General features: G+C 38.2%; 1 protein-coding gene across 1 annotated transcript; it reads left to right on the forward strand.

Annotated features, from left to right (window-relative positions):
* The first annotated feature begins 13 nt into the window (after positions 1-13).
* Positions 14-19,000, forward strand: SLC25A46 (solute carrier family 25 member 46). Its single transcript, XM_075181574.1, has 8 exons — positions 14-511; positions 4,495-4,537; positions 7,340-7,397; positions 10,771-10,848; positions 11,240-11,340; positions 12,981-13,037; positions 13,366-13,423; positions 16,965-19,000. The coding sequence occupies exons 1-8, from the start codon at positions 235-237 to the stop codon at positions 17,544-17,546; spliced, it is 1,254 nt and encodes a 417-aa protein (XP_075037675.1). The 5' UTR covers positions 14-234; the 3' UTR covers positions 17,547-19,000.
* Positions 19,001-24,693: the final 5,693 nt, after the last annotated feature.

Here is a 24,693-nt window from a genome sequence, read left to right on the forward strand (position 1 = left end):
CCCAATGATATGTGAGCAGCACACTGGCCTTTCAGAGACGAGCAGTAACTCTGAGGACTCGCCGCATATTGGTCGCTGATTTGTACTACAAGTCCCGGCATGCTTTGCTGTTGTCAGACACCAGAGTGTAGCCAGGCCGCCTTCTTCCTGCACACCTAGGGGGATATTATCGTACTAGTGGCCGCTTGCCCCAGCGCCGTCAACAGGTCCGGGCAGAGAACTGCCAGCGGCAGCATGCAGCCCCGTCGGCCCGAGGGATTCGATGGCCTGGAATACCGGGGATCTGCCTGGGGCCGCAGTGAAGAAGGGCCGCCGCCACCCTACCAGTACAGCTTCCCTGCAAGGTCATTTAGCTCCTCGGGGGATCTGTCCCAGCACTGGGTGACCACCCCGCCCGACATCCCTGGCAGCCGCAACCTGCACTGGGGGGAGAAAACTCCACAGTATGGAGGAGATGGCAGCCAGGCGCCGCCCGGCCTAGGGGAGGAGAACAGCGGCAGCAGCAGCGGGGGTGAGAGGGCTCTGCCAGGAAGCTTATTGCATAGCAATAGTTATAATGGGTATAGCACAGATATGTGGTACTGCCAGGGAGTCTATTACTATCTAAGTAACATCAGAAGGTGTTCTCTGGTAGTGCCACCTATTTGTTCAGTACATATAATTATATGAGGAATAGATGGGTGAGAGGGCCCTGCTCGAGACTCCTGTCTTTTTAAACTCACTCATTTAGTTAAAGAATAAGTGGGCACTGTCAAGGAACATGTCTATGTAATGTCACTAACTAGATCTGGAACAAGGAGGTCGAAGGGTACGTTCATAGTGCATGGTCAAATTGAACTAATTTATCGGGAAAGTTCACACTTGGCATACACACATAATATCTAATTGTACATAAGTCATACTAAGCATGCACGTATTATCTGTGCCTTTGGGTTCTGTTTTATGGATGCCTAATGAAAGTGCAAATATACAAAAATTATATTCACTATATTATTTTTTTTATGAACAAAGCCCCACAGAATCTAAAGTAATCTTAAACTATTTTGTTCCCACACTTGAGTGGGAATTCAATTGGCCACATTACAATTGGCCGAAAGTAACGCAGCCTGGGCACTCTTACCATTAGCACGGTAATCTTTAATTCTGTTTTTTTGCTCGTGGCTCTGGGTTAATTTACCAGATTAATGGTAATATTTTTAACACCGCGTTATTCCACAGGAAATTAAGTGTTTATATAATTTCCATGCATTTACTCTCCTTTATGGTCTGTACTTTATATTCTGTTATTTGAGTGACTTCCTGTTTGTGCCAATACAATTTCTTAACTCGCTTTGTTGATGGAAGCAGTCACCCAGTGTAATATAGTCACAATATCTATACATTTGTGACTTTATTGTGTAATATTTTCCTATTTTTTTCATCTAATTCCCTTAGATTGTACGCTCCTCTGAGCAGGGCCATCTCTCCTCCTGTTTCCACCACTTCTAACTCTGCTCTCCAGCTACTTAGCCCTCCTCCTCAAAGGTCCTCCACCCCACGTCCACTTTCGCTCCCTCCTCCCCCCTGGGGGTCTCCCTGTCTTCCACGCCCCCCTTCTTGGGCCCCGTCGTTTTCGGATCCTCCCTCCCCCTTCCCCGCCCTCTCTAGCTGTTCATTGAGCGTACTGAGTTGCTGTGTTTACTGTACTGTGCTGTCTCCCATTGTATTGTGATTTTGTTTGTCTCTGTACGGCGCTGCGGATGCCTTGTAGCGCCTTATAAATAAATATTAATAATAATAATAATAATAATAATAATAATCTATTCTCAATGTAAGAAGTATCCCAGTATTCCCCAAATAAATTAATGCAGAATGAAGTCCAATGTAGAGAATCACCCCAGAACATTCCAGCATTGTATAACACAGCACAACACAACAGATCCTTGGCCAACCTTGCACAGAGCACTAGTGCATGAACCATACAAACAGATGGACCTACAAACACATGAAGATAAATGATTACAATGAAGACATTGAGATTAAACCACACACTTACCTGCATTGTTTAAATCTCCCTACAGCAGGCTCAGCAGAAATGCTGCAGAATGCAGTGCTGGGTTCATTCCCTGAATATCTGTGTCTAGTGGATAATACCATGTAGCCTTGGCATAGGCTTCTGGGAGCTGTAGTTGTGTTTATTTTATAATATGTACAGAGACGTGGCTACAACTCCCAGAAAGTGAAAAGCCTTAGAGACTGGGATGAATGTGCTTGTCAAGGGTACCAAAGTAAAAATGAAAGAGACTCTGCTTGTGAGAGTTTACAGTCCAGACAGGAGGGGTGGGGTGGGGTGGGGGGGAGGTTCGGATCTGAAAGAAAAACGTCCTAAGAATGTAGTGGGCAATTTTGAGTCGATCTGAGGCTCCACTCAGATATGTAAAACTTGGATTAGTCCGATTAACCTGAATCTGGACTACTAATCTATAGTTCTTCACCTGACAGGCCTGTTAGTTATATGCTGTAGACATGATTTAAGTTGCCTTAAAACTATGTTCACTGCCGCAAAGTGACTTTTCGCATCCTCAGGTCATGCAACCGCATAGCGATATTGCGATAGTGAGCGGCGGGGAGAGCAGGTAAGCAGCGGTGAGGGATCCGAAGATCCCTCTACCGCTATGCTCTACCCCATAATATTCAATGGCTAATACCATCTTCAGATGGCATTAGCTGTTGCCGATATGTTCCTGATAAAATTGTCCAAACCACAGTTCACATTGACTATTATGGGCACTGCGGTTTAATGCCGTAATTTGCCTAATGCAGGAGATATTTCTTAAATGACAATTTAACTTATAAATGCCTAAACCATGTGGAAAAAGCAAGTTTCCGCATGGTGTAGGACTTGATAAATAGGCCCCTAAGACTTAGATTGACTAATATACTTATTCAGTGTTCAGGAAATTATTCACAATGTCACAATTTCTTTTAATTTATTTTCTAGTACTGTACACATGGTCTTCTGCATCTTTTCTACATACCTGTTTCCTGGCTTGCTTCTATGCTTTTATTATTTTGTTGCCGTGGGATAGTACACAAAGCTGCTTTCTGCATACACTTCTTTATAATGCAAAATTCATCACAAGATGAAAAACATCTTTGCAAGATGATGTACAGAAATGACTAAATGTAGTACAATATGCCAACAGGGCATGTGCCAGCCAATAAACTAAATCTAGAGATGGCACTCCCTTTAAATAAATAATTAACGAGACTCCAATCTTCAGTTCTGTGATGACTAATATATATATATATATATATATATATATAATGTACGGGGTTTGTCACCCCCACAGCACTTAGAAACAAATCTTCAGCCAAGAAAGTGTCAGCCTTTTTGCTTTTTATATAGAGTTGGCAGCATAGGTGCAGTTCATGAGTGAGAGATCAGGACAGGATGCAAAAGTATCTATTTATTTTGATACCTTGTTAGTAACTGTTACTGGATTAAGCTCACATATCTTGTACAAGTGTAAATATATATATTTTTTTATTATTTTTTTTATTATGGGCCAGTTTGTTTCCATCTCTACCTCATACTTGCCAACTCTCCCGGAATTCGGGTCGGTCTCATGGACTCCCGGGAGAGCTGGCAAGTCTCCCGCATCCCGCTACTGCCTTCTCAAAATGACACGATTCGCGGTGAATCGCGTAATTTTTGCCCCTCGAGGCAAAACAGCATTTCCATTGTGGGGGTGGGGCCAAAATTCTGCATTTGGCCACGCCCTCCAGTCACGCCCCTCTCCCGGAAATAACTTCGCGGAAGTAGGCTAATATGCTCTACCTACCTGAATGTAATATTTTTTCTGGTATGTCATAAATAGGAAAAGATTAACAAAAACTGTTCTTAATATATAGAAGATTAAGCAGTTAAGCTTAGTGTAAATTTTTAAAAGTTGGGGTTCTGCAAAGCACATTGAAAGTATGGCACATTGTACGTGTGACTCGCACACCCATCGGGCACAATAGTGCTTATATACAAATCCAAAACTTCTGTCATGAATGGAGCTCGAATATCTCCAGAACGGTCCTTTTTTTCCAATCCTATTTCGCTTTTTTTTCACCTTCCAGTGATGTTGAATATTTTGAATTTCAATTTTGGAAAATCTACTTTGGGTGAAAAATCCTTATTTGAACAAACCCTTTGGACCAAATTGAAAACACACAAAATGTAAATGTTGCGTTTGAGATGTCTTGCATATTACAGTTATTTATCTTGAATATCCTATTTCACACTTATATTATTACTGTAGTATTTAAACACACACAACTAAATGTGCCCTGTTTCATGTTTTACCAGGGAGTTTGGATGGGATGCTCATGATAGTTTAACTTGTATAGTTTTTTTTTTCTTCTTGTTAAAACCCTTTAGATTATAGACTCTGGGACCAAAAATAAAAGTTTATTTCAACAATGGGATAGTTGCTTGTGTATTTATCATGCATTGTTTTCTTTCAGAACAACTAAGTCGGTTTGCTGGATTCGGTATTGGACTTGCAAGGTATAGATGTCTTTTTATATTTGTCATACATTGTGGTAGTTATTAAGATGCATCTTATGTCTTTATGTTTATATTGCTTTCTAGGATCATTTTAAATGAGAACTCTGTGCATTAATATAGCGTTGATAAACCCCTGTCTGTCTGCACTGGTGCTTGCACCTAGGGGATATTTTGCAGCAGCAGAACTCTGGTTGATGATAAGCGGTCAGTACAATTTATAGGGGTTGTTAATCTGTAAATAACACTTTCTCCCCTCTACCCCCTTCCCCTCAGCATTGTTTAAGTAACCCCCCCAGAGTAGTATGTAGGTCACATCAGAGGGGGTTATAAAAAAGAATTGTTACAACGGCGCTTCACTCGGTGTGCAGCCTAGTATGTGAATACAAGCATCCACCTTTGCTTGTGAAACATATATAGATATAGAAATTTTACATACTTTTGTGGCGCTCACTTCTTATGCATTACAGGGACCTTGTGGACGGTCTAACCGGAAATGTTAAACAAGGATGACCTGTAATAGAAAGCTTCTAATGGTGTAGGAAGTTTGATACAAATTGGTACCACTAACATTTAAAGTGAAAACATAAATATTCCAGTCCCGTTTTTCACAAAGAGTGGTCACACAATAAAACACCCGTGTCTCCTTATTTTTCCGGCACCCCTTTCGGATGTATGCTTCCTATAATTCAAATGACATCACGCATGTAGAAATCTGATGAGTGTTGCTCTTCTACTGGACTCCTTAATCTCCTGATTGCTCATCCACACTCAAAAGAAAAAACAAAGGAAGCGATCTAGCGCATTACCTTTTTAATACTTTAAAACACATCAAACATATAAAAGGTGGGATAGACACCATCGAGGAGACATCGTTTGGAGATCTTGGGATATAGACTCTGCGATTGTTGACCCCTGTCCCCTGGTACGAGTCCAATTTTTATATGTTTGATGTGTTTTAAAGTATTAAAAGGTAATGCGCTAGATCGCTTCTTTTGTTTTTTCTTTTGAGTGTGGATGAGCAATCAGGAGATTAAGGAGTCCAGTAGAAGAGCAACACTCATCAGATTTCTACATGCGTGATGTCATTTGAATTATAGGAAGCATACATCCGAAAGGGGTGCCGGAAAAATAAGGAGACACGGGTGTTTTATTGTGTGACCACTCTTTGTGAAAAACGGGACTGGAATATTTATGTTTTCACTTTAAATGTTAGTGGCACCAATTTGTATCAAACTTGCTACACCATTAGAAGCTTTCTATTACAGGTCATCCCTGTTTTACATTTCCGGTTAGACCGTCCACAAGGTCCCTGTAATGCATAAGAAGTGAGCGCCACAAAAGTATGTAAAATTTCTATATGCACATCAGAGGGAGTGCATTCTTCTTTTAAGAGCCCAATATGTATCTTATAGCAGCCACCTCTCAGCGCCAGTTGCAATCTTTCAATACTGCATTCTGGAACGGGACAGGAAATGCAAAGGACTGGAAGTATGTGTTGAATGTGCACCTCATTATAAATGTCCCGTAGCCAATCAAGTGCTTTATACAGTGCACACCTTCAGTCCTAGTTACTTGAATGTCCCCAACAGCAGAGGCCGCCATTTCTGTAAAGTGAACCACAATATATATTCTCCACTGGGTTACTCCTCTAAGGTGGAGCACCCCTTAATACTTTTTAATCTAAGCCAATTTGAGTTTCTGCTGTAAATACTGTCAATCACATTTGAAAAGTAAATTTCTAATGGAAAGTTTGGCATAGACATTGCACTTGTTGAAGGGTTTTTTAAACCTTTATTTTAAATGTTCATACATTAGATGTGTAAAGCAGTAGATTATTGTTAACAAAATAGTTACAAGCAGAGTCTCTTCCTCAATTTTTATTGTTCTACCTGCAATCAAATCCCTGATCATATAGCGCAGGGTAGATACATATGTCTTTTTACAATGCTCTGATTTATGCTGCTGATTGAGTGCTCACCTACTACATGATCAAGTTTTCTAGACCTGCTTATCATTTTTAAATAAAGTAAAATGTGTTTGAGAAATTAAAAAAAACACGTTTCCAATATAGATGATAAAATAAAAAAATGAATAACTACATATTCTATTACATGCTATGTACATATATGTATAAACTTCTGTAAATAATATATGTATTAATGAGTTGTGATGTCACTTCAGTGTTCATTACTTGAAACACAGCCATGTGCCTTTATATGGTCAAAGAAATTGTTGACTTCTAATAGCCGTATAACTTACAGTAGTGAGTGCATTATCCCATATACAATGACTGCATACCGTAGGATATCTGAACTCGCCAAATATATCCTTCTTTTTATATTTTATAGTAGGGTGTACATTATAATACACAAATTTCAACATAAGTTGATTCTAAGAGGTCCTTCTCATATCCAGTTGTGCATTCCAGCACCGCACAAAATGAATCCAGGGACATCACATGCATGTGTCTTATTTTACAGTTGTCACTACCATGTAAAGATATATTTTACATATCTAGATATATCTCTATCCAATATGTGATATAACTGAAAGGTTAGAGCTTTGTGTTATACAGGTCTATACAGAGACTATTTAACACATTTGAAAATATCCATGGAGCTATAAAGGGGTTATCTCCTCGGAAGAGGAACTAAGATTTTGGATGGTGTAATTTAAAGGTCCCTGTTATTTAGTACTTGGGGTGAAGGTGTCATCATTATGAACTATTATTATACATATTCCTGATTTCATTGTTGTGTTTGCCCTATATGTCATTGTTTAATTATGGTTCATTCTTCTTAGTCTCTTTACAGAAAATGTTTTGGCTCACCCATGTATTGTCCTGCGCCGTCAATGCCAGGTAAATATATTTTATTTGTTGTATTCATTTTATGGCTGTAACAGGTTGCAAAGTTCCATTTCAGCGCACACAAGAGGCAGTAATCAGTTTCCACAGCAGTAGAGCCCCCATCTCAGTACAAGACCCTGCGATGTACAAGGCCGGGCATTGCTGCTTTCCAGTCTACAGTGGGGGCTAATACCTCTGTATAGTTAATGTACTTCATCATCATTTATTTATATAGCACCACTAATTCTGCAGCGCTGTACAGAGAACTCATTCACATCAGTCCCTGCCCCACTAGAGCTTAAAGTCTAAATTCCCTAATATAGACACACACTCACACAAAGACAGAGAGGGAGAGACTAGGGTCAATTTTGATAGCGGTCAATTAACCTAACAGTATGTTTTTGGAGTGTGGGAGGAAACCAGAGCACCCGGAGGAAACCCACGCAAACACGGGGAGAACATACAAGCTCCACACAGATAAGGCCATGGTCAGGAATCGAATTTGTGACCCCAGTGCTGTGAGGCAGAAGTGCTAACCACTAGGCCACTGTGCTACCCATGTACTTATATATCATGGGCAATGAGCAAAAATGTTGCAGTTGAAAATTCCCTATCAGTAAACTTCCATTCCACAAAAACATGTCAACCGATCAGTGTAAATGTCAATATGTCTGAGCCTGTAGTCTATTCTATGAACATGCTTGTTATTGTCTCAGGTTTCTAGCAGGAAAACGATATACATCATGTACATGAGACGTCATTACCAGTAACACCTCCCTCTTATAGCAGCCTTGTGTTTATGTTACATGGTGCAAAGACTTGTTAATGGATTCAAATAATAACCTCACAACCTGTACACTTATTGCTGCCGTCATTAATATACAAGGCGTCATTTTATAGCATCGGGATTATAGGGAAAGTGCTGGATAGTCTCCAACTATTGCTCTCCAGTCCTATTATACACTTCTGATAGTATTTGGCTTCCTGAAAATGAGCAATATATGTGCAATATCTGATACTTGGATAACGCCTACATAAACCAGGTTACATAAGCATTTTACGGCATAAACCATTTTCAGATGTTTCACAGGTACCGTGCATACGTATGAGATACTTAGGGTGTGAAATAGTCACAATTTAAACAAGTGATCTTTCAGATTGTAGATGTGGTCAGAAGTCTCTAGATCCATTCTATGTGACTTACCACATAACTGATCATGTGAGAAATTATACAGTTGGCACCAAAGCTCAGTTCAGGTTTCTAATTCCTTTATAATGCTGAAACTGAGAAACTGCCCCACAACAGTCCTTCTTCATCACGTTTAACCCTTTCACGCATTTCCAAACATCAAGTTTTACAGTGCCACAGAAGTAAGTGCAGAGACGATCTTGTCTGCCCATCACAGCTACTAGATACAGTGTAATCTTAATCTAATACTATACCATTATATGGTTGAGTAAGAAACCCGAAATCTAATGTGGTAATACCAGCATTAATGCAAAAGATTAAATAATCCTAAAGTACAGGGGTCTTCTGTCACTCTCATTGGGATCACTTAATTAAACGATGAACTGAGTTGAAAAATAAAAGTGTCTTAAAACAAAAAATGGTTACTTTAAAGAAAATAAAACCTTGGAAAACATATAAGGTTGCCTTTTTCTAACACTTTATCCAGCACATATTCTATGATGGTGAAGTATTTTATAACAGAAAATATAGATTGTAAGCTCCAGTGGGGCAGGGTCTGATGTGAATGATTTTATACTCTCTGTAAAGCTCTTTGTAATATGTAGGTGCTATATAAATTATTGGTAATAATAATTGCCCCATAATTTTTCCACAAAACTGAATATTGTTTTTTTTTGGTCCCATAATATACCACCTTGTACCAAAACTGCCTTTCCTCTCCTCCACGCATACGTTATACCATCCTACGTCACCCTACCTAAACACATTCATTATAACAGTCTGTAGTACACACGCTAGACTAGTATGTTTATAATTAGACAAAATAAAATTGTAACAGTTGTAGATGTACCAGGTGTGTTAGGATCAGACTTAGATTTTGGACTTGTAGCAACCACTTAGTTTTGGATATAAATATTAACAACACTGCATATATTACGGTGACTTAGTGGTTAGCACTTCTGCCTCACAGCACTGGGGGTATGAGTTTGATTCCCGACCATGTTCTATCTATGTGGAGTTTGTATGTTCTTCCCGTGGGTTTCCTCCGGGTGCTCCGGTTTTCTCCCACACTCCAAAAACATACTTGTAGGTTAATTGGCTCCTATTAAATTGCCCTTAGTCTCTCTCGGTCTGTGTGTGTGTGTATGTTAGGGGATTTAGATTGTAAGCTCCAATGGGGCAGGGACTGATATGAATGATTTCTCTGTGCAGCGCTGCGGAATTAGTGGCGCTATAGAAATAAATAGATGATGATGATATTTAGTAATAAGGACATTGAATAATAAAAACAATGGATAATGCAGTATTTTGGAAAGTTTAAACTGTACAATAGTGTGGACAAAATTGATTTATGCTTATAAGCGATTGGCTTTACAAACTTATGCATTATCAGGGCAAAGTGATATAAAGTGCTTTAAATTTAGTTGAGAGGTATTTTTAAAATGTACATGTTCTCTACAAGTAGTGCAAAAAGGCATGTTGTGATTTTAAACCAATATTCATGTGAATTAAGCTGATTGAATCGTTAGGAGCCAGTGACATGACTGAGGCACAGGACCTCACTTACTGATGTCACTAGTCCTGATGGAATTAATACGCTGCCTTCTCATGAATATTGCCTCAGGTTACAGAATTGACTGTCTCCTGTCTTCACTTTGTACAGGTGCATTAGACCTTCCTCTATATATCTGTCGTTATGACCTTAGATAACCACAGAAAAAGTCCTGAGGCGTGGGAAACCAGTTCACATTCAGCTTATTGCTCTTGGCTTTTAAAGTAACAAATGAATGACTTCTTTGAGAAATCTTCCTGCCATCAGTGACCTGTAGTGAGAATGTTACTCACTAACATTTGAGGGGTAAATGTATCAAACTGAGAGTTCTCCGGCGGGTTTGAAAAGTCGAGATGTTGCCTATAGCAACCAATCGGATTCTAGCTGTCATTTTGTAGAATGTACTAAATAAATGATAGCTAGAATCTGATTGGTTTTTCAAACCCCCTGGAAAACTCTCAGCTTGATACATTTACCCCTGAGTGTTACTTGTGATCTTGGCAAGGTTTTTTCTTTTTTTAAGATATTTGAAACTGTTTATTAAACTGCAAATACAATTAAAAACCATTAAACACCGTAGCAACTAATTACACTGTGCATCAGACTAATGATGCTCAAAATGTGTTTTTATGTCTGTTTTTCAGGTTAACTACCATGCAAGCAATTACCATTTGTCACCATTTAGCATTGTGAATATTATGTATAGTTTCACAAAGACACAGGTATGTTTGGCAGCTACAATTATTATATGTATTTCTGGTTTCTTCCTTTGTGCTCAGTGTTATTACATGAAAGGAAGTTTTAAGGTTTGATCCCACCCCCCTTCCCCCTACAGGTTTTCATGAGACCCCCAAGACATGTCCAATTATAATATCTAGTTTTCAGTGGCCTGCTGTTTGCACACTGGCATATTATCATAGTAACTGATTGATTTCATGAGATTCTGTGTGTGTCTGTCCGCAGGATATGTCCCATCACTACAGTATTACTATATAGTATACTAGTATTAGTATAGTGTTTTTCCCTCCGTACATCAAACAGTGCTGTGAATTCCTGGTTATTATGTCTGTTGGCATTATTACTGTTTTCACATGTATTCTGTGCAATCCACAGGGTCCGAGAGCACTGTGGAAAGGAATGGGGAGCACTTTTATTGTGCAGGGTATAACCCTGGGAGCGGAAGGAATCATCAGTGAAATCACACGTCTTCCAAGGTAAGAACATTTTACTGTTTCCCATTGTTTAAACTTATTCTTAACCCGTCATGGCTGTGACAGCCTGGTTCAAGAATGCACCTTATTTAATTCTAACAGTGATAGGTTGGTGTATGTTTTATTATATAGCCTGCAGGGTGAAATTTTTGCTTTTCAAAGCTGTAAAACGGGTTACAATAATATTCTCAAAGTTGAATGGCTGTTTTATGAAAAGGCCTCCTGAAAACTGTAAATATTACACAAATGTAAATATTCCCACACAATGTTAAATGGTTAAAATGTTGCCATTGTGCGTAGGTTTGTGTCCTGTACCCACTGCATTTATTTACTCTGGGCAGTCATTTTGCACTTTACACACATTAGTTAACCAATAAATAGTGCACTGATACAGGACAAATATGAGTCAACTGGGTTGTTCCCAACATTGTTTTCTTAGAAAGCAACACAAATTATTTCTTACCTGTTAAGTGAAATAGAATGGTGAATTCTGGGAAATCATATTTACATGGTAGCCACTGGCCATTTAAAGCAAGATACGGTCCTGTGCTGAAACAGAATCCCATTCTCACTGCCAACTTGTCCTCGTCAAGGCTCATTGTTTTAGTATATGGGCTTTCTGCTCCGTATGTAACGGGAAATATTTATGCTCCCTAGTGACAATATGTAAAAAAGGTAATGTCTCTTCCATGGCACCACTTTGAATCAATGCTCTACCTACTGGGTATTCAGACAATGACATGGGCGAGTGCTTAGTATGTGTAAATGGGCTTGAAAAATGAAAGCCGTTGCTTCCAATTACCCCACAGCCACTTGCATTTGAACTTTGAGGCCAGCCTCTCCCCCAGGGCTACCTTCTGTGGGAGATTCAATGGTATATTTACTAAACTGTGGGTTTGAAAAAGTGGAGATGTTGCTTATAGCAACCAATCAGATTCTAGCTGTTATTTTGTAGAATGTACTAAATAAATGGCAGCTAGAATCTGTTTGGTTGCTATAGGCAACATCTCCACTTTTTCAAACCCGCAGTTTAGTAAATATACCACCCAGTCTTCTTTCTGCTCTGCCTATTGTCACTTTTACACAGATGTCAAAATGATGTAAACCAAGAGTACTACACTGTAGGTTCAAACAAATCCTAAATTTTGATCAGTAAAATACTTGGCTAAATGATGCTAATGGTTGATATTGTTTATTCTCTTTAACTGGACATTTCTAGTAGCTATGTCTAAAATATAAATTCTGCTGACATCCATTTGGAGGACTTTTTAGATATTTGTAAGTGTATCCTATCTCTGACTGGTTCCTTCTATATTCTCTTTACTCTGTTTTACTGGATGGTTAGTATATTGTCTAATTACCATGGGTTAACAACAAGAGGGAAGCTGCAGAACAAAGAATATTTAAGCACTTTTAAAACTGAACTGATTCCTGAAGAACGTGGCTTGCATGGGGCAGAGGTAATTTGTATAAAAGGCTAGCTTATTACCTCCATTACAAAAGTATAAGAATAGGTACTATTTTTCTGTTATTTGTTAATCTAATTTAAAAACAAAGCAAAAAAATCACTGGGTTATAAAATTACTTTGTCTAATAAATTAGTATATTGATAAAGGTTAAGGTTTTTTTTTTTTTTTTTTCAGGGAAATTACCCATAAATGGAGTCCCAGGCAAATAGGAGGACATATTCTTCTTAAAGGGTGAGTGAAGTTTTCATTTATAGACATAGAAACGGTGTATGAAAAGTGTTCCTCTGTCTGTATTACATTTATTCTGCTTTTATTGTGTTGCTAAGTGGACATGACGTTAAGAGATTTCTCTGACATGAATAGTCTGCTCTTATTTCTTCCTGACGTTACACTAGTCTGTGCACTTCATAACTGAACAGTACTACATTCATTATGTTGAGAAATCCCATTCTGTTTTTAGCAGGGAGGGAAAGGTATTATTTGGTATTGGTTCTCTGATAAGTGTTTTTTTTACTATTTATAGTAAAATGACTTTCATTTTGTCTGCTGTTTTTTGCAGGTTGGTCTATGTGATTGCTACTCCCTTCTATTCAGCAAGTCTAATTGAAACTGTACAGGTAAACTATTTTATATTATTTATATGTGCGCCTATCCCATTTTTAAACTCTTTTGTGTTCATACCATACTTATAGGCTTTGCATAAAAATCAGGGAAAGGGGTTCTGCTTTCCTTCTTCTGTCTTTAAAACTGTAGAGGCTAATTTATTTTTAAAATTGGCTGCCCTTTAAAAAATAACTTGTCTTTTTTGGCAAAAATATATTTTTAACAGTGGACTTTTTAAGAATTTTCCTCATTTGTGGTGCCTGATTGGTGTTATGAAAGGGGCTATAGGAGTTTTATTCTCCATTTCTTGTATTTTTTTCTTATCCTAAATAAGAACATTCCGATCAATGTCCTCCAATCCCTTACTACAGTCTTCTTAAGCTGCCTCTGATACCCTCTCTCTTGAGACTTTATTTTTCATTAGATGTGTTTGTTCTTCATAAACCTTTTTTCTCACTATTTTATTTTCTTTTTTCTTTTTTTTAAAATTGTCCTTTGGGAATATTATCGATCCGCTTAGGATCATGACAACTAGTTGGAAGCAAACAATTGTTTGCATCCAATTTTTGAAAATGTGTCATTTTTTTTATGCCTTGCTGTACTATATATAAACTTCATGATCAAGGAACACTATGCTTTCTTTGCTAGTCATTGAGGTGAATTTTAAATTAAAATAATTAAAATTTATATACTCTAAAAATCGAATTAAAAGATCTGATTCCCTTTTCCAGATAAATAGAACATCATTTATAAATCTCTTCCAAATGACCAAGTTTGCACTATTTGGATTATTTTTCCAAATAAAACAAATTTCCCAATCACCGATTAAAAGGTTTGCATAACTTGGTGCAAACTTGGTCCTCATGGCCGTCCCTTGGGTCTGTAGGTACACCTTATCCACAAATTTAAAATAGTTATGTTGTTAGATGAATAGAATATTTTCAACCATAATATCCACTTGTGTTTGTGCCAAATCTTCTTCTAGTTCTAAAAAATATTTTGCCACGTTACTTCCTTCCGTGTTTGAGCGAAGTATATAGGCAAGATACATCTACCGTGCCTAGAATTTGGCCTTCTTCCTATTAGAAACTCCTTTAAAACCTGTATCACTTAAGTAGTGTCTCAAGTAGAACGGGAGTTTACTTACAAACTTCTGTAGGAAAAAATCCACATAACTGGATAATCCCAAAGTCAATGAGCCTTTACCCGAAATGATGGGTCTACCTGGCGGATTACCAGTGTCCTTATGGATCTTGAGTAAAAAGATGGTATTCTAGGATATTTTAGATTTAAAAATTCAAATTAGTTTTTATTGAAAATTCCTAGATTTAATGCTTTCATTTAAAAGATTTACCATTTTCTTTTGAAATTTTTCACTGGGATCAAAGCACAGGGGGTAAATGTATCAAGCTGCGAGTTTCTGGCGGGTTTGAAAACTGGAGATATTGTTCATCAGACAGCAGTCTCCCTGCCTCCTCTATAAATCTACCCTTTTCCATAATTACCGTCCCTCCATCATTATCTATTTGTTTTATAACATGTTGGGATGTTCCATTGTTTCTTTTAATGCATCTTTTTCTATAGGCTCCAAATTTAAATGCTTTTTTACCATCTTTACCATATCCTCTTAACTTATAAAAAGTTTCCCTCATGAGCGATGGGTAAAAAGTTGAATTCTTTTTTAATTTGATATGGATCAGACTATTTTACTCATTCTTTCTCTTATTTTCTAATTGGAGCTTAATTCTTCACAAAAATTCCTTTGAGGGATAAGTTCCTAACATGTTTATTTAAATCTATGAATAAACTGAAAGGATTTGTTTTCATAGATGGTGCAAGTGTTAACCATTTTCCTAAGACTCTCTCTTGGATAGGGTTCAATTTAAATATACTCAAATTAAAAATCCCCTTTGCCTCTACCAATTAATTTTTCCTTTTGGTGGATTTTTTTCCTTCTGCCTATTTTTCCCCTTCTACCAGATGCCTGTTTTATTCTTTCTTTTAACAACGAAAATCAGTTTCTTGACTTCAGGAATGGACTTCCTTCTTATCTACCACTTCCTTCCGTTGTCTTTTTATGCTGTTTTGTTCTTCTATAGCAGTATCATACCTTTTCGTTGGGTTTTAAGTAAACCCTATTCTTTCTGAGTCTGTATTCTCCTTTCTCCCATCCTTCCCTGTTAATCCGTAGCCGCCCCCCTCCCTGTGGTCACCGGGAGCCGGGGTGACATCCCGGTACTAGCCTGCAGGATGGAGTGACTCTGCATCCTTTACAAAACAAAGTATCTATCCCACAGTGCCCCTGGTGTTAGTTTGTGTGTTTACATTCTCATACATGCTTAACATTGGTGATAACATACTCGAGTGATTAAAGCTGCATTACCATCTAGTAACATTATTTACTATGGTGCCCACTCTTCCTGCCAGAGCTATTTGCAGTATTTTTCAGGGGCTCCTCCCTCCTTACAGCCTAGGCTGACAACTGGGGGAGGGGGGCGGGAGATAGCAGCATGTACTACAGAATTAGGGGAAAAAATGACTGCATGTAACAGCCTCCGGGTCAGAACCTTCAGCTTGGGAAGATGGTGAAGAGATGCGTTGGTAAAATCTTTTACAGTAAAATAAACAAAACTTAATTGAATACCATATAAGCTTTTATTCTTACCAACATATGGTGATCAAACCGCTAACCAACACCGTGTTTTATATCCGCATAAGCTCACCCCACAACATTTTCACACACAACACCTCTGGCAGTAAAAGGGTTAATTTGTAATTCACATTAGTGTAATGACATGTGGCAGCAGATGCCACTTTTTTATTACTAAACTTGCAGAAGTTGACACCTATACCAATATAGTAAGAGAAAAATAAATCCTAATAACTTAAAACTGCATTAAGACCTAAAGTGGTGAATATTTTTGTTCTAATTTGGCTTACTTGTCACATTTTGACAGAGAATAGCACCCTGATAGTGGCATGAATAGTGTTAGTTACCAAACAGCAGTGCAGAAACGATATCCAGGACAAACCTACTGGCTTTAGTGGCTTCACAGACCAGTTATATTACAATGCAATGAAACTATACCTCATATTTACTACACTATAATGTCCAATAATTTATATTGCAAGCGAACATCTATAAAGTGGGCAGTTTGTTTATTTTCTATTCTCCTGCGCTCCAATTGTGGGGGCTAGTTAAGTAGGGAAGGATGGCAATGTAAGAATTAAACACAACTGTCAGACCATGTATAATGGATAAGGGGTGCTTAAGGTGCCTGTTGTACCTTCAAAAGGGGAAGGTTAAACACAATGAAGAGACGGGTTTCAAAACAACTTCTTTCATTTTGGTTTGAATCGATAATCAGAGGATTGTTCCATCTGTGAATAACATAGAGGACAGGTGTCAGTATATCAGACCTCCTGATTGGTCATTTGTCATAAAGCAGGAAGGTTTTTCCAGGCACATGTAGGAAAAATAACTGATAATGTGATAACTTTATTTTTTTCCCAACAAAATGTATAAACTTTAATTTGTTGACTCTTTACATGCAGAGTGAGATCATCCGTGACAATCCTGGTATTTTGGATTGTTTGAAGGAAGGATTTGGCAGAGTTATGGGGCTAGGAATACCACACAGCAAACGTCTGTTGCCTCTCCTTGTCCTGACATTCCCTACAGTCCTCCATGGTGTCTTGCATTATGTCATCAGCTCTGTTGTTCAGAAATGTGTTTTATTCTGCATCAAGAAAAAGAAAACTGTACAAATTCCAACAGATGGAACAAATGCAGCCCAGAACATTTTGGAAGATTATTTCCCAGAACTCTTAGCCAATTTTGCAGCTAGCCTTTGTGCCGACATCTTGCTGTATCCTCTTGAGACCGTGATGCATCGCCTTCACATTCAAGGAACACGCACAATCATAGATAATACAGACCTTGGTTATGAAGTGCTACCTATCAACACTCAGTATGAGGGAATGAGAGACTGCATTAACACTATAAAACGGGAGGAAGGGATGCTGGGATTCTACAAAGGGTTTGGAGCTGTGGTGGTCCAGTACACCCTTCATGCTACTGTTCTGCAAATTACTAAACTCATTTATTCATCTCTGTTGCAAACTACTGGCCAATAAATGTGACTCGTCCCCTTGTGTCAATGGAAGTTACCTTGTATATTTATGTAATTGGGGGACACTCGTATCATTCTAGAGCTACAGGTCTCTGAAAGAATTCCATGTATTGATTGACCATTGGGTTTTACCAGCTGTGTTCGTTGCTATTCTAATTGTTGATGATGTGTGCAATGCTAATGATCTTGACGGCTGTTCTTCAACAAAGAACAACTAAAATAGAAGGTGATTTGAATGTAAGAGGCGCTAGTAACATTCTTAAATCTCTATGTAAAAGTTTCATGAATAAGATAAAACTGAGTGGCCTACATTGACTAAGGAAATTCTTAGTTATACATACTTTTACAAAAAAGAAAGTTTCTCTGCAATTACACTGCAAAGATGGTTCTAGTTGATTACAGAATACCAATTTGCTGCATTTGCATAAATAACATATAATAAAGAAACCTAATGCATAGTTATAACAGAATACATAGTACATACAATTATTAATAATGTGAATATCCTGGTGTTTAAATGCAAGCATATACATTTGTGAATGTTCCCAATGATATTGGATCTACTTGATTCTAGATCTAGTAGGTATACAGCTCACGCTGAAAAACAATCCTCTCAAAACTACATGTAATTCTGTAACATGCTCTGCACATGGTTTTTGTCAGTGTAATGAAATGTAATATCTTCTGGGCTTGTAAGCAAACAAATGATATTAAGATGCGCCCCACTTAGTGAAACTGTGGATGATGGTTTACAAGTGCACATGTAAATATTAAACCTGGCATTCTTTTAAAAAGAAAGTTTGGCACATTTTGTTAGTTTATTAAAATGTTGTTGTATTGAGGTTTTTTTTTTCTTTAGTTGATTATTCTATGCAGCATTCTTAAAAGTAACATTTGAATTATTAATATTTTGCTATTACATGTAGGTGTTAGAAGCTAGTAAACTATGTATTTCACATGTTCTGGTTAAACCAGTTCCGGTAAACATGACAATCTAGTACAAGCCTGGCCAACCTGTGGCTCTCCAGGTGTTGTGAAACTACAAGTCCCAGCATTCTTTGCCAGTAGAAAGCTAGTCTATAGCTGGAAGGGCATGCTGGGACTTGAGGTTTCACAACATTTGGAGAGCCACAGGTTGGCCAGGCCTGTACTAGATTGTCATGGTTACAGGAAGTGGTTTATCCAGAAAATGTCAAATACATCATTTACTAGCTTCCAACACCTAGGCCAGCCCCTAGTAGAATGGACATGACCATCTACAATCGTGGACATGCAAAACAAAGTATTTTGTGCCTGGTGACTACTTGATTGTACATTGAAGGGATGCTTCTTGGCGATCGTGGTTTTTTTTCCCCTCCATAACGTACTCTATACTTTATGCCACTGTATTAATTTGTCCCACTTTCAAAGGTTATATCCTCTTTCTTCAGCAAATAAATCATGCCAACCCTCTTCCAACTAGTAGTACCAGTGTCTGTGAAAAACAAAACCTATTGTCCTACATCAAAGGATACTTGCTAAATGTTGAAGGCTGCATTCCCAGTATGCATACTACATTCATACTATCAATAATGGTTTGTTTAATGTTCTGTACACTTCCCGAACTTTATATTTGGACAATAGTTGTATAAATATGCTGCTACAATTACATTTTCAATTAAATTTAATTGTTTAAAATTAAAAACCGTGTCAATGATACTCTGCCTTCTACTTCTGGTTAGGGAACCAATATGCAACAACAGTGGACATATTAACATACTGTATGGCTGGAGACTAGTTTTAGTGAATATAACTGTACATTATAATGGGCAGATTCCTGATTGTTTGTCTGTGACAACAAGCTACTCTCATAATACCTTCAGGTAAAGTTTAATTTAATGTCTAATCCTCAAAAAGTTTCAAAACCAATATGCTAAGCGGTTATTTAATTATTCCTTAGAAAACACATAGGGCCTGAGTCATTAAGGAGAGGAAAGCATACAAAAGGAGTAACTTTGCACCTGGGCAAAACCATGCTGCTTTGGAGGGGGAGGTAAATCTAAAATGTGGGGACAGGTTTATAGTTTGGGTAGGACATGTGCTAGATCAACTTTAAATTTCAGTGTAAAAATAAAGCTATCAAGTATTTGTGTGCTAGATGAAAAAACAGTATTTAACTTATGTGCAAAATAATGAAATCTTTTTGCACCTCTTGCATTGTAACATGGTTGTTCCGGAGCACATTTACTCCTTTTTTTTGCCTTACTTTCCTTAATGACTCGAGCCCATAAAACGTATTTTTAAGTGTCATTTTGCGATTATCCGCATTGTAGAATTTGTAGGTATTCCTTTTGCTAAATATATCTATGCTGTACATATAACTATCACAAATGTGCAAGTATACAGCATATATGTGTACAGATGTACTGTACATAAAAACACTCCCAATTTGGTCCAGTACCAAAAGTAACTTTTTCGGGTTGGGTACTAATTTCCTCTGCACAAATTACTGACATAAAAGAATACTGGCATGAAAATGCCTACACTGAAAATACTGACAAGTATGAAATGCCTAACATTGCAAACACTGACAGGCAAGAAATCCAGACAGCCTAAATACCTACATGTAAGAAATTCAGACACACATAAAATACAGACAGTGTAATTGCCAACAATAAAAATGCCAACAGTCACACTGCCGGCATTAAGACGACAATGTGAGCTGATCTGACCTGCCGGCTGTATACTGTTAAAAATAGAGCAATTTAAAAAATAAAAACAGCATGGGGTCCCCCCTTATAAACATTAACCCTAGTGCTGCACAAAAATTGTGCTGCCCCCCCCCCCCCTCCAGGAATACATCCCCTAGGGCGGTGGGTGTACATCCATGCCTTGACACCCAGGGCTTTCTGAAATATATAGTGCCACAAAGTAAAATTTAAGTAAAACACACAACCCTCTACAACCACATTAGTGTAATAAAAATGATAAAACCCCTAAAATATATCACAACACCTTTTTAACTACATATACTTATTAAAAATAATAAACCCCTATATATTTACCATCTGATGTCTTCTTCTTTATGGGATCCAATCTTGTAAGCTTTCAATCCAATAAGACTTAAAACCATAGCCTAAACAAGCCAAAATATTCCAGTGGTCCTATTGCTGACCTAAAAAAATGATATTCCAAATGTCCGTGAAAAACATCGTCTTTTCTTCAGTCCTGAGGACCCCATAATGTTCTAAATGTTCATGTAAACCTCTTTCTTCTGTCTTACATACCAAAATTGCTTGTTATCAATCTGCTGTCTTTAGTGTGAATAACTTCAAAATAATTCCACAGGAACAGGCTTGAAAAAATAAAAACCTATTACTCGAACACACTATGGTCTTCGATTGATGACCATCCCATTGCTGAATGAAAGATAAACAGACCTGAGGTCTATTTATACTGTACGGGGTTTTCCACGCTGTCATGGACATTTGGGGGGCAGTCACAGGACCTTAGGAATATTTTGGTTATTGTTTAAAACCTTATTGGATTGAAAACTTACATAGATTGTAAGCTTGCGAGCAGGGCCTTCTCGTCTCTTTGTCTGTTTTACCCAGTTTGTTTATTAGTTTACTATGTTTGTCCCCAATTGTAAACAGCTTGAAACTTAACGATCCCAATAAAAAGGGGATATAAAAGATACCTGCTCGACAGGTGAACACCTTTGTTAATAAGGAGAGCTCATTAGCCTCCATATACAAAATTGTTTTGCTCTCTGTTCATATCAAAGTATCCTAATTGTTCCAAACTGTTCTTAGCTGCTTGACAGGTGAACACTGTTGTAAATAAGGAGAGCCTATTAGCCTCCATATACAAAACTTCTTTTATATTTAAGGATCTCAATTGTCTCAAACTGCTGCAGCGATTGTTTGAAAGCTATTAAGCATATAATACTTGCATAATTATCTGGTTTCTTTATGCAATAAGAACAAACATTTGTATCTTTTTTATCCCCTTTTTATTGGGATCGTTAAGTTTCAAGCTGTTTACACTAATATTCCCTACTGTTTATGCTTATCAGCTGACCTGTTTCCCGGGAATTAGGAATATATAAATGTGCACATCACAGCAATATATATTCTATACTATTTGATGTCCATAGTACTGTATATTCAATACAGATATTTATACGGTATGCTTACTGATTTTATTTGTTCATTTTGACTTAATTTTTAATAAATATTGTCTGTTGGATACAGCGCCCCTTTATTGTTTTTGTTTAAATACTCAGTAACCTCACTAGTCACCTGCCAAATAGTTCAGCGTCGGTTGTCCCGCTCACAACACAAAGGCAGCTATTTATGATGCCTCCCCAGCACTAACTAACTACTAAACCAGAAATTTATCACACCCATGTCCCCCACCTGTAAATCTGTGTTCTGTGTGCAGAGGAGTGTAAAGGATTAACCGTGTCTGTAGCATGAGCCTGCAGTCTCCCAGAAAGACTATCCATCTCTCTTTTAATAATCCATGGCAAACTGCCCTGTTTGCCACATACCCCATCCCTTAGCATTGCCAATCTAGGTGACGCGAATACTGTGGGGATCGCATATTTTTATACAGAGCTCCTATGTTCCACTGTCAAGTGGAATGGCTGCAATGACAAGAACCATTGCGTTGCTCTGCCATTAACTTCTTTGTACATTTGCATACACTTTAAAGGTGTATTACTAGGGTAAACTCCCTCCCCAAGAGGTAATACCAGAGAGCTTCCACATCCCATTGGATGGCGAGACATTCTGTTCTACAATTGTATACCTTTTCACCCGAGGTTGAAGCTTGTGACTGACATGCAGGCAGGGTTTCTCTACCTCATCTACCTTTTCTGAAAGTACTGAGCCCAGACCTACTCCAGAAGCATCAGTCTGCAGACAAAATTTATTTTTGAATTTGGGTGCTTGTAACACTGGCACTGTACATAGAGCCATTCTTAGGTCCTCCCAGGCATCTTCTGCCAACGTGGACCAGATTAGCTTGTTTGGACAGGCTTTTTGATAAGTTCCGTGAGTGAAACAGCCTGAGTGCCAAAGTTCTCCATGAACTGTACTAACCTACCTAGCCAAGAAAAGTTGGGACGTTCTCTCTGGCTTTGGACAATTCTTTATGGCTTCCACTTTATCGACCTGGGGTTTGATCTACCCCCACCCAACTACATATACCAGGCATTTTGCCCTTGACATGACCAGTGCACATTTCTCAGGATTGGCAATAAGGCATGTGCCCTTAAAGATTTATAAGACAGCCTTCACTTTGGTAAAATGTGATTCCCAATGTGAAATGACTGGCATCCAGATACACAGTTGCATATGTCCTATGTGGCTTTCAGAGCTTATCCATAGCTCCCTGGAACATGGCAGGTGCTCCATGTAGACCAAAAGGGAACACCTTATGTTGGAACATGCCATCAGGCATGGAGAACACAGTTTTGGGCATGGCAGAGACTGTCATGGGTATCTGTCAATATCCATTTGTGAGATCTAAAGTGGAAAAAGGGGGAGAGATCTTCAGGAGATCTAAAGTGGTCAGATATTTACTTCTGGCTAAATTCTCCACCAGTTTGTCTAATCATAGTATAGGATAAGTGTCAAAGTGGGACACCTTATTTAAATGTCTAAAATCATTGCAAAAGCATATTGTCCCATTGGGTTTTGGAACTAGTACAGGAGAACTATTCCCCTCGCTGGTGGATTCTTCCACAATATCTAGTTGAATCATATTTTTAACTTCTTGCTTCACTGCAGTCCATCTAGCTTTGGATACACTGTAGGGCCGTTGCTTAACTCCTAGCTCCACCAGTCCACTCATTGGCACGTGATAGACCAAGGTGCGGAGGGTTTTTACACCAAGTAGTTAAGTTAATTATTTCATAAACTTTGACATGAAATGAGTGCCTTACTGAGTAGCTGTAAATAAGTAGTAGCTCCTTGGCTATAGTTCTTGACTTGATATTACGCAATAGAATGGCTTCCGCATAGCGCATGACATCAAGAATGAAGTCATTGTCTTAGTGATTCTAGTCAAGAATCACTAAGACATGTTGATGCCCCCAAGCAGATTTTTCCAGCAGACTCACCAGGTCCATACTTATTTGATCGAAGGAGATTTGAATTATCGGAATAGAAATCAAGGGGGCCTTGCAATCAGGTTTTGGAGAAGTTTCCTCACATACTTTGTAGGACATGTAGTACTGCCATATGTATTCCCGGCCAGTAAAACCATAGTAACACTCTTTTCCAGGGACTTATCTTCTCCTAAATGACCCTCACCAAGATGTGTGTGTGGAGCTTTCAAAGAAAAGAGTACCTGCCTGCAGTGTCAACAGTTGATCATCATTTTTCTCTTGAACAACCCCCACTTTCTACATTAAATCCCCTTTAACAAAAAAATAAGGTACACCTTCTGCCATCCTGGTAGGTTTCACTACACCATGAACTTCAACATTTAGTGACATTACCTTGTGTGCAGCCTATAACTTGATTAGAAACCAGTTACTGTCGCTCAGACCACAAAATAGATGCATCCTCTGTTCTGTAACGCAAACAGAGGAGAGGAGGAATCATAGTGAAGTATTGCCAATTATACAAGCCTATTCTGGATCTAAGCAAAGGAGGATCTGTGGATTGTCGTCATCACTGATTGGAAAGGCGAATTGTAAACTCCTACATCTTGTGAGTATATTCACTATGGGGGAGATAAGACGAGCGGTATATCGAGAGGGATTGTGAAAACACCTAATACCTTAGTTTAAAGTTTCTTGGATGCTCGTTGTTTTATTTATTTCTTTAAGAAGGAACGGTTTGTCGCACTGTGAGTGTTTGTGAAAAACGTGGATTCACTTTTCAAGGTTGCAACAGTCCTTTGGAAGGGTCCTGCTGAGAGGGGAAAGACGTTCCTGAACTAAAGAGGATCTTTCTGGAAGCAGCATTTTTAAGTCTCGGAGGCTTAAGGGGACCGGTATTACTACAGTGAGAAGTAACACTGAATACAGAACAAAATGACTTCTGTATCTGGACAGGCGAGTATGGATTTTATTACCATTGAGAAGTTGTCAGCAAATAGTATGTTTAACCCAGTGATTTCTAATAATTACACATCTGCTGAAACATTATGGGCAA

Source organism: Mixophyes fleayi, chromosome 1, assembly GCF_038048845.1.
Source record: "Mixophyes fleayi isolate aMixFle1 chromosome 1, aMixFle1.hap1, whole genome shotgun sequence".
Taxonomy (NCBI): Eukaryota; Metazoa; Chordata; class Amphibia; order Anura; family Limnodynastidae; genus Mixophyes; species Mixophyes fleayi.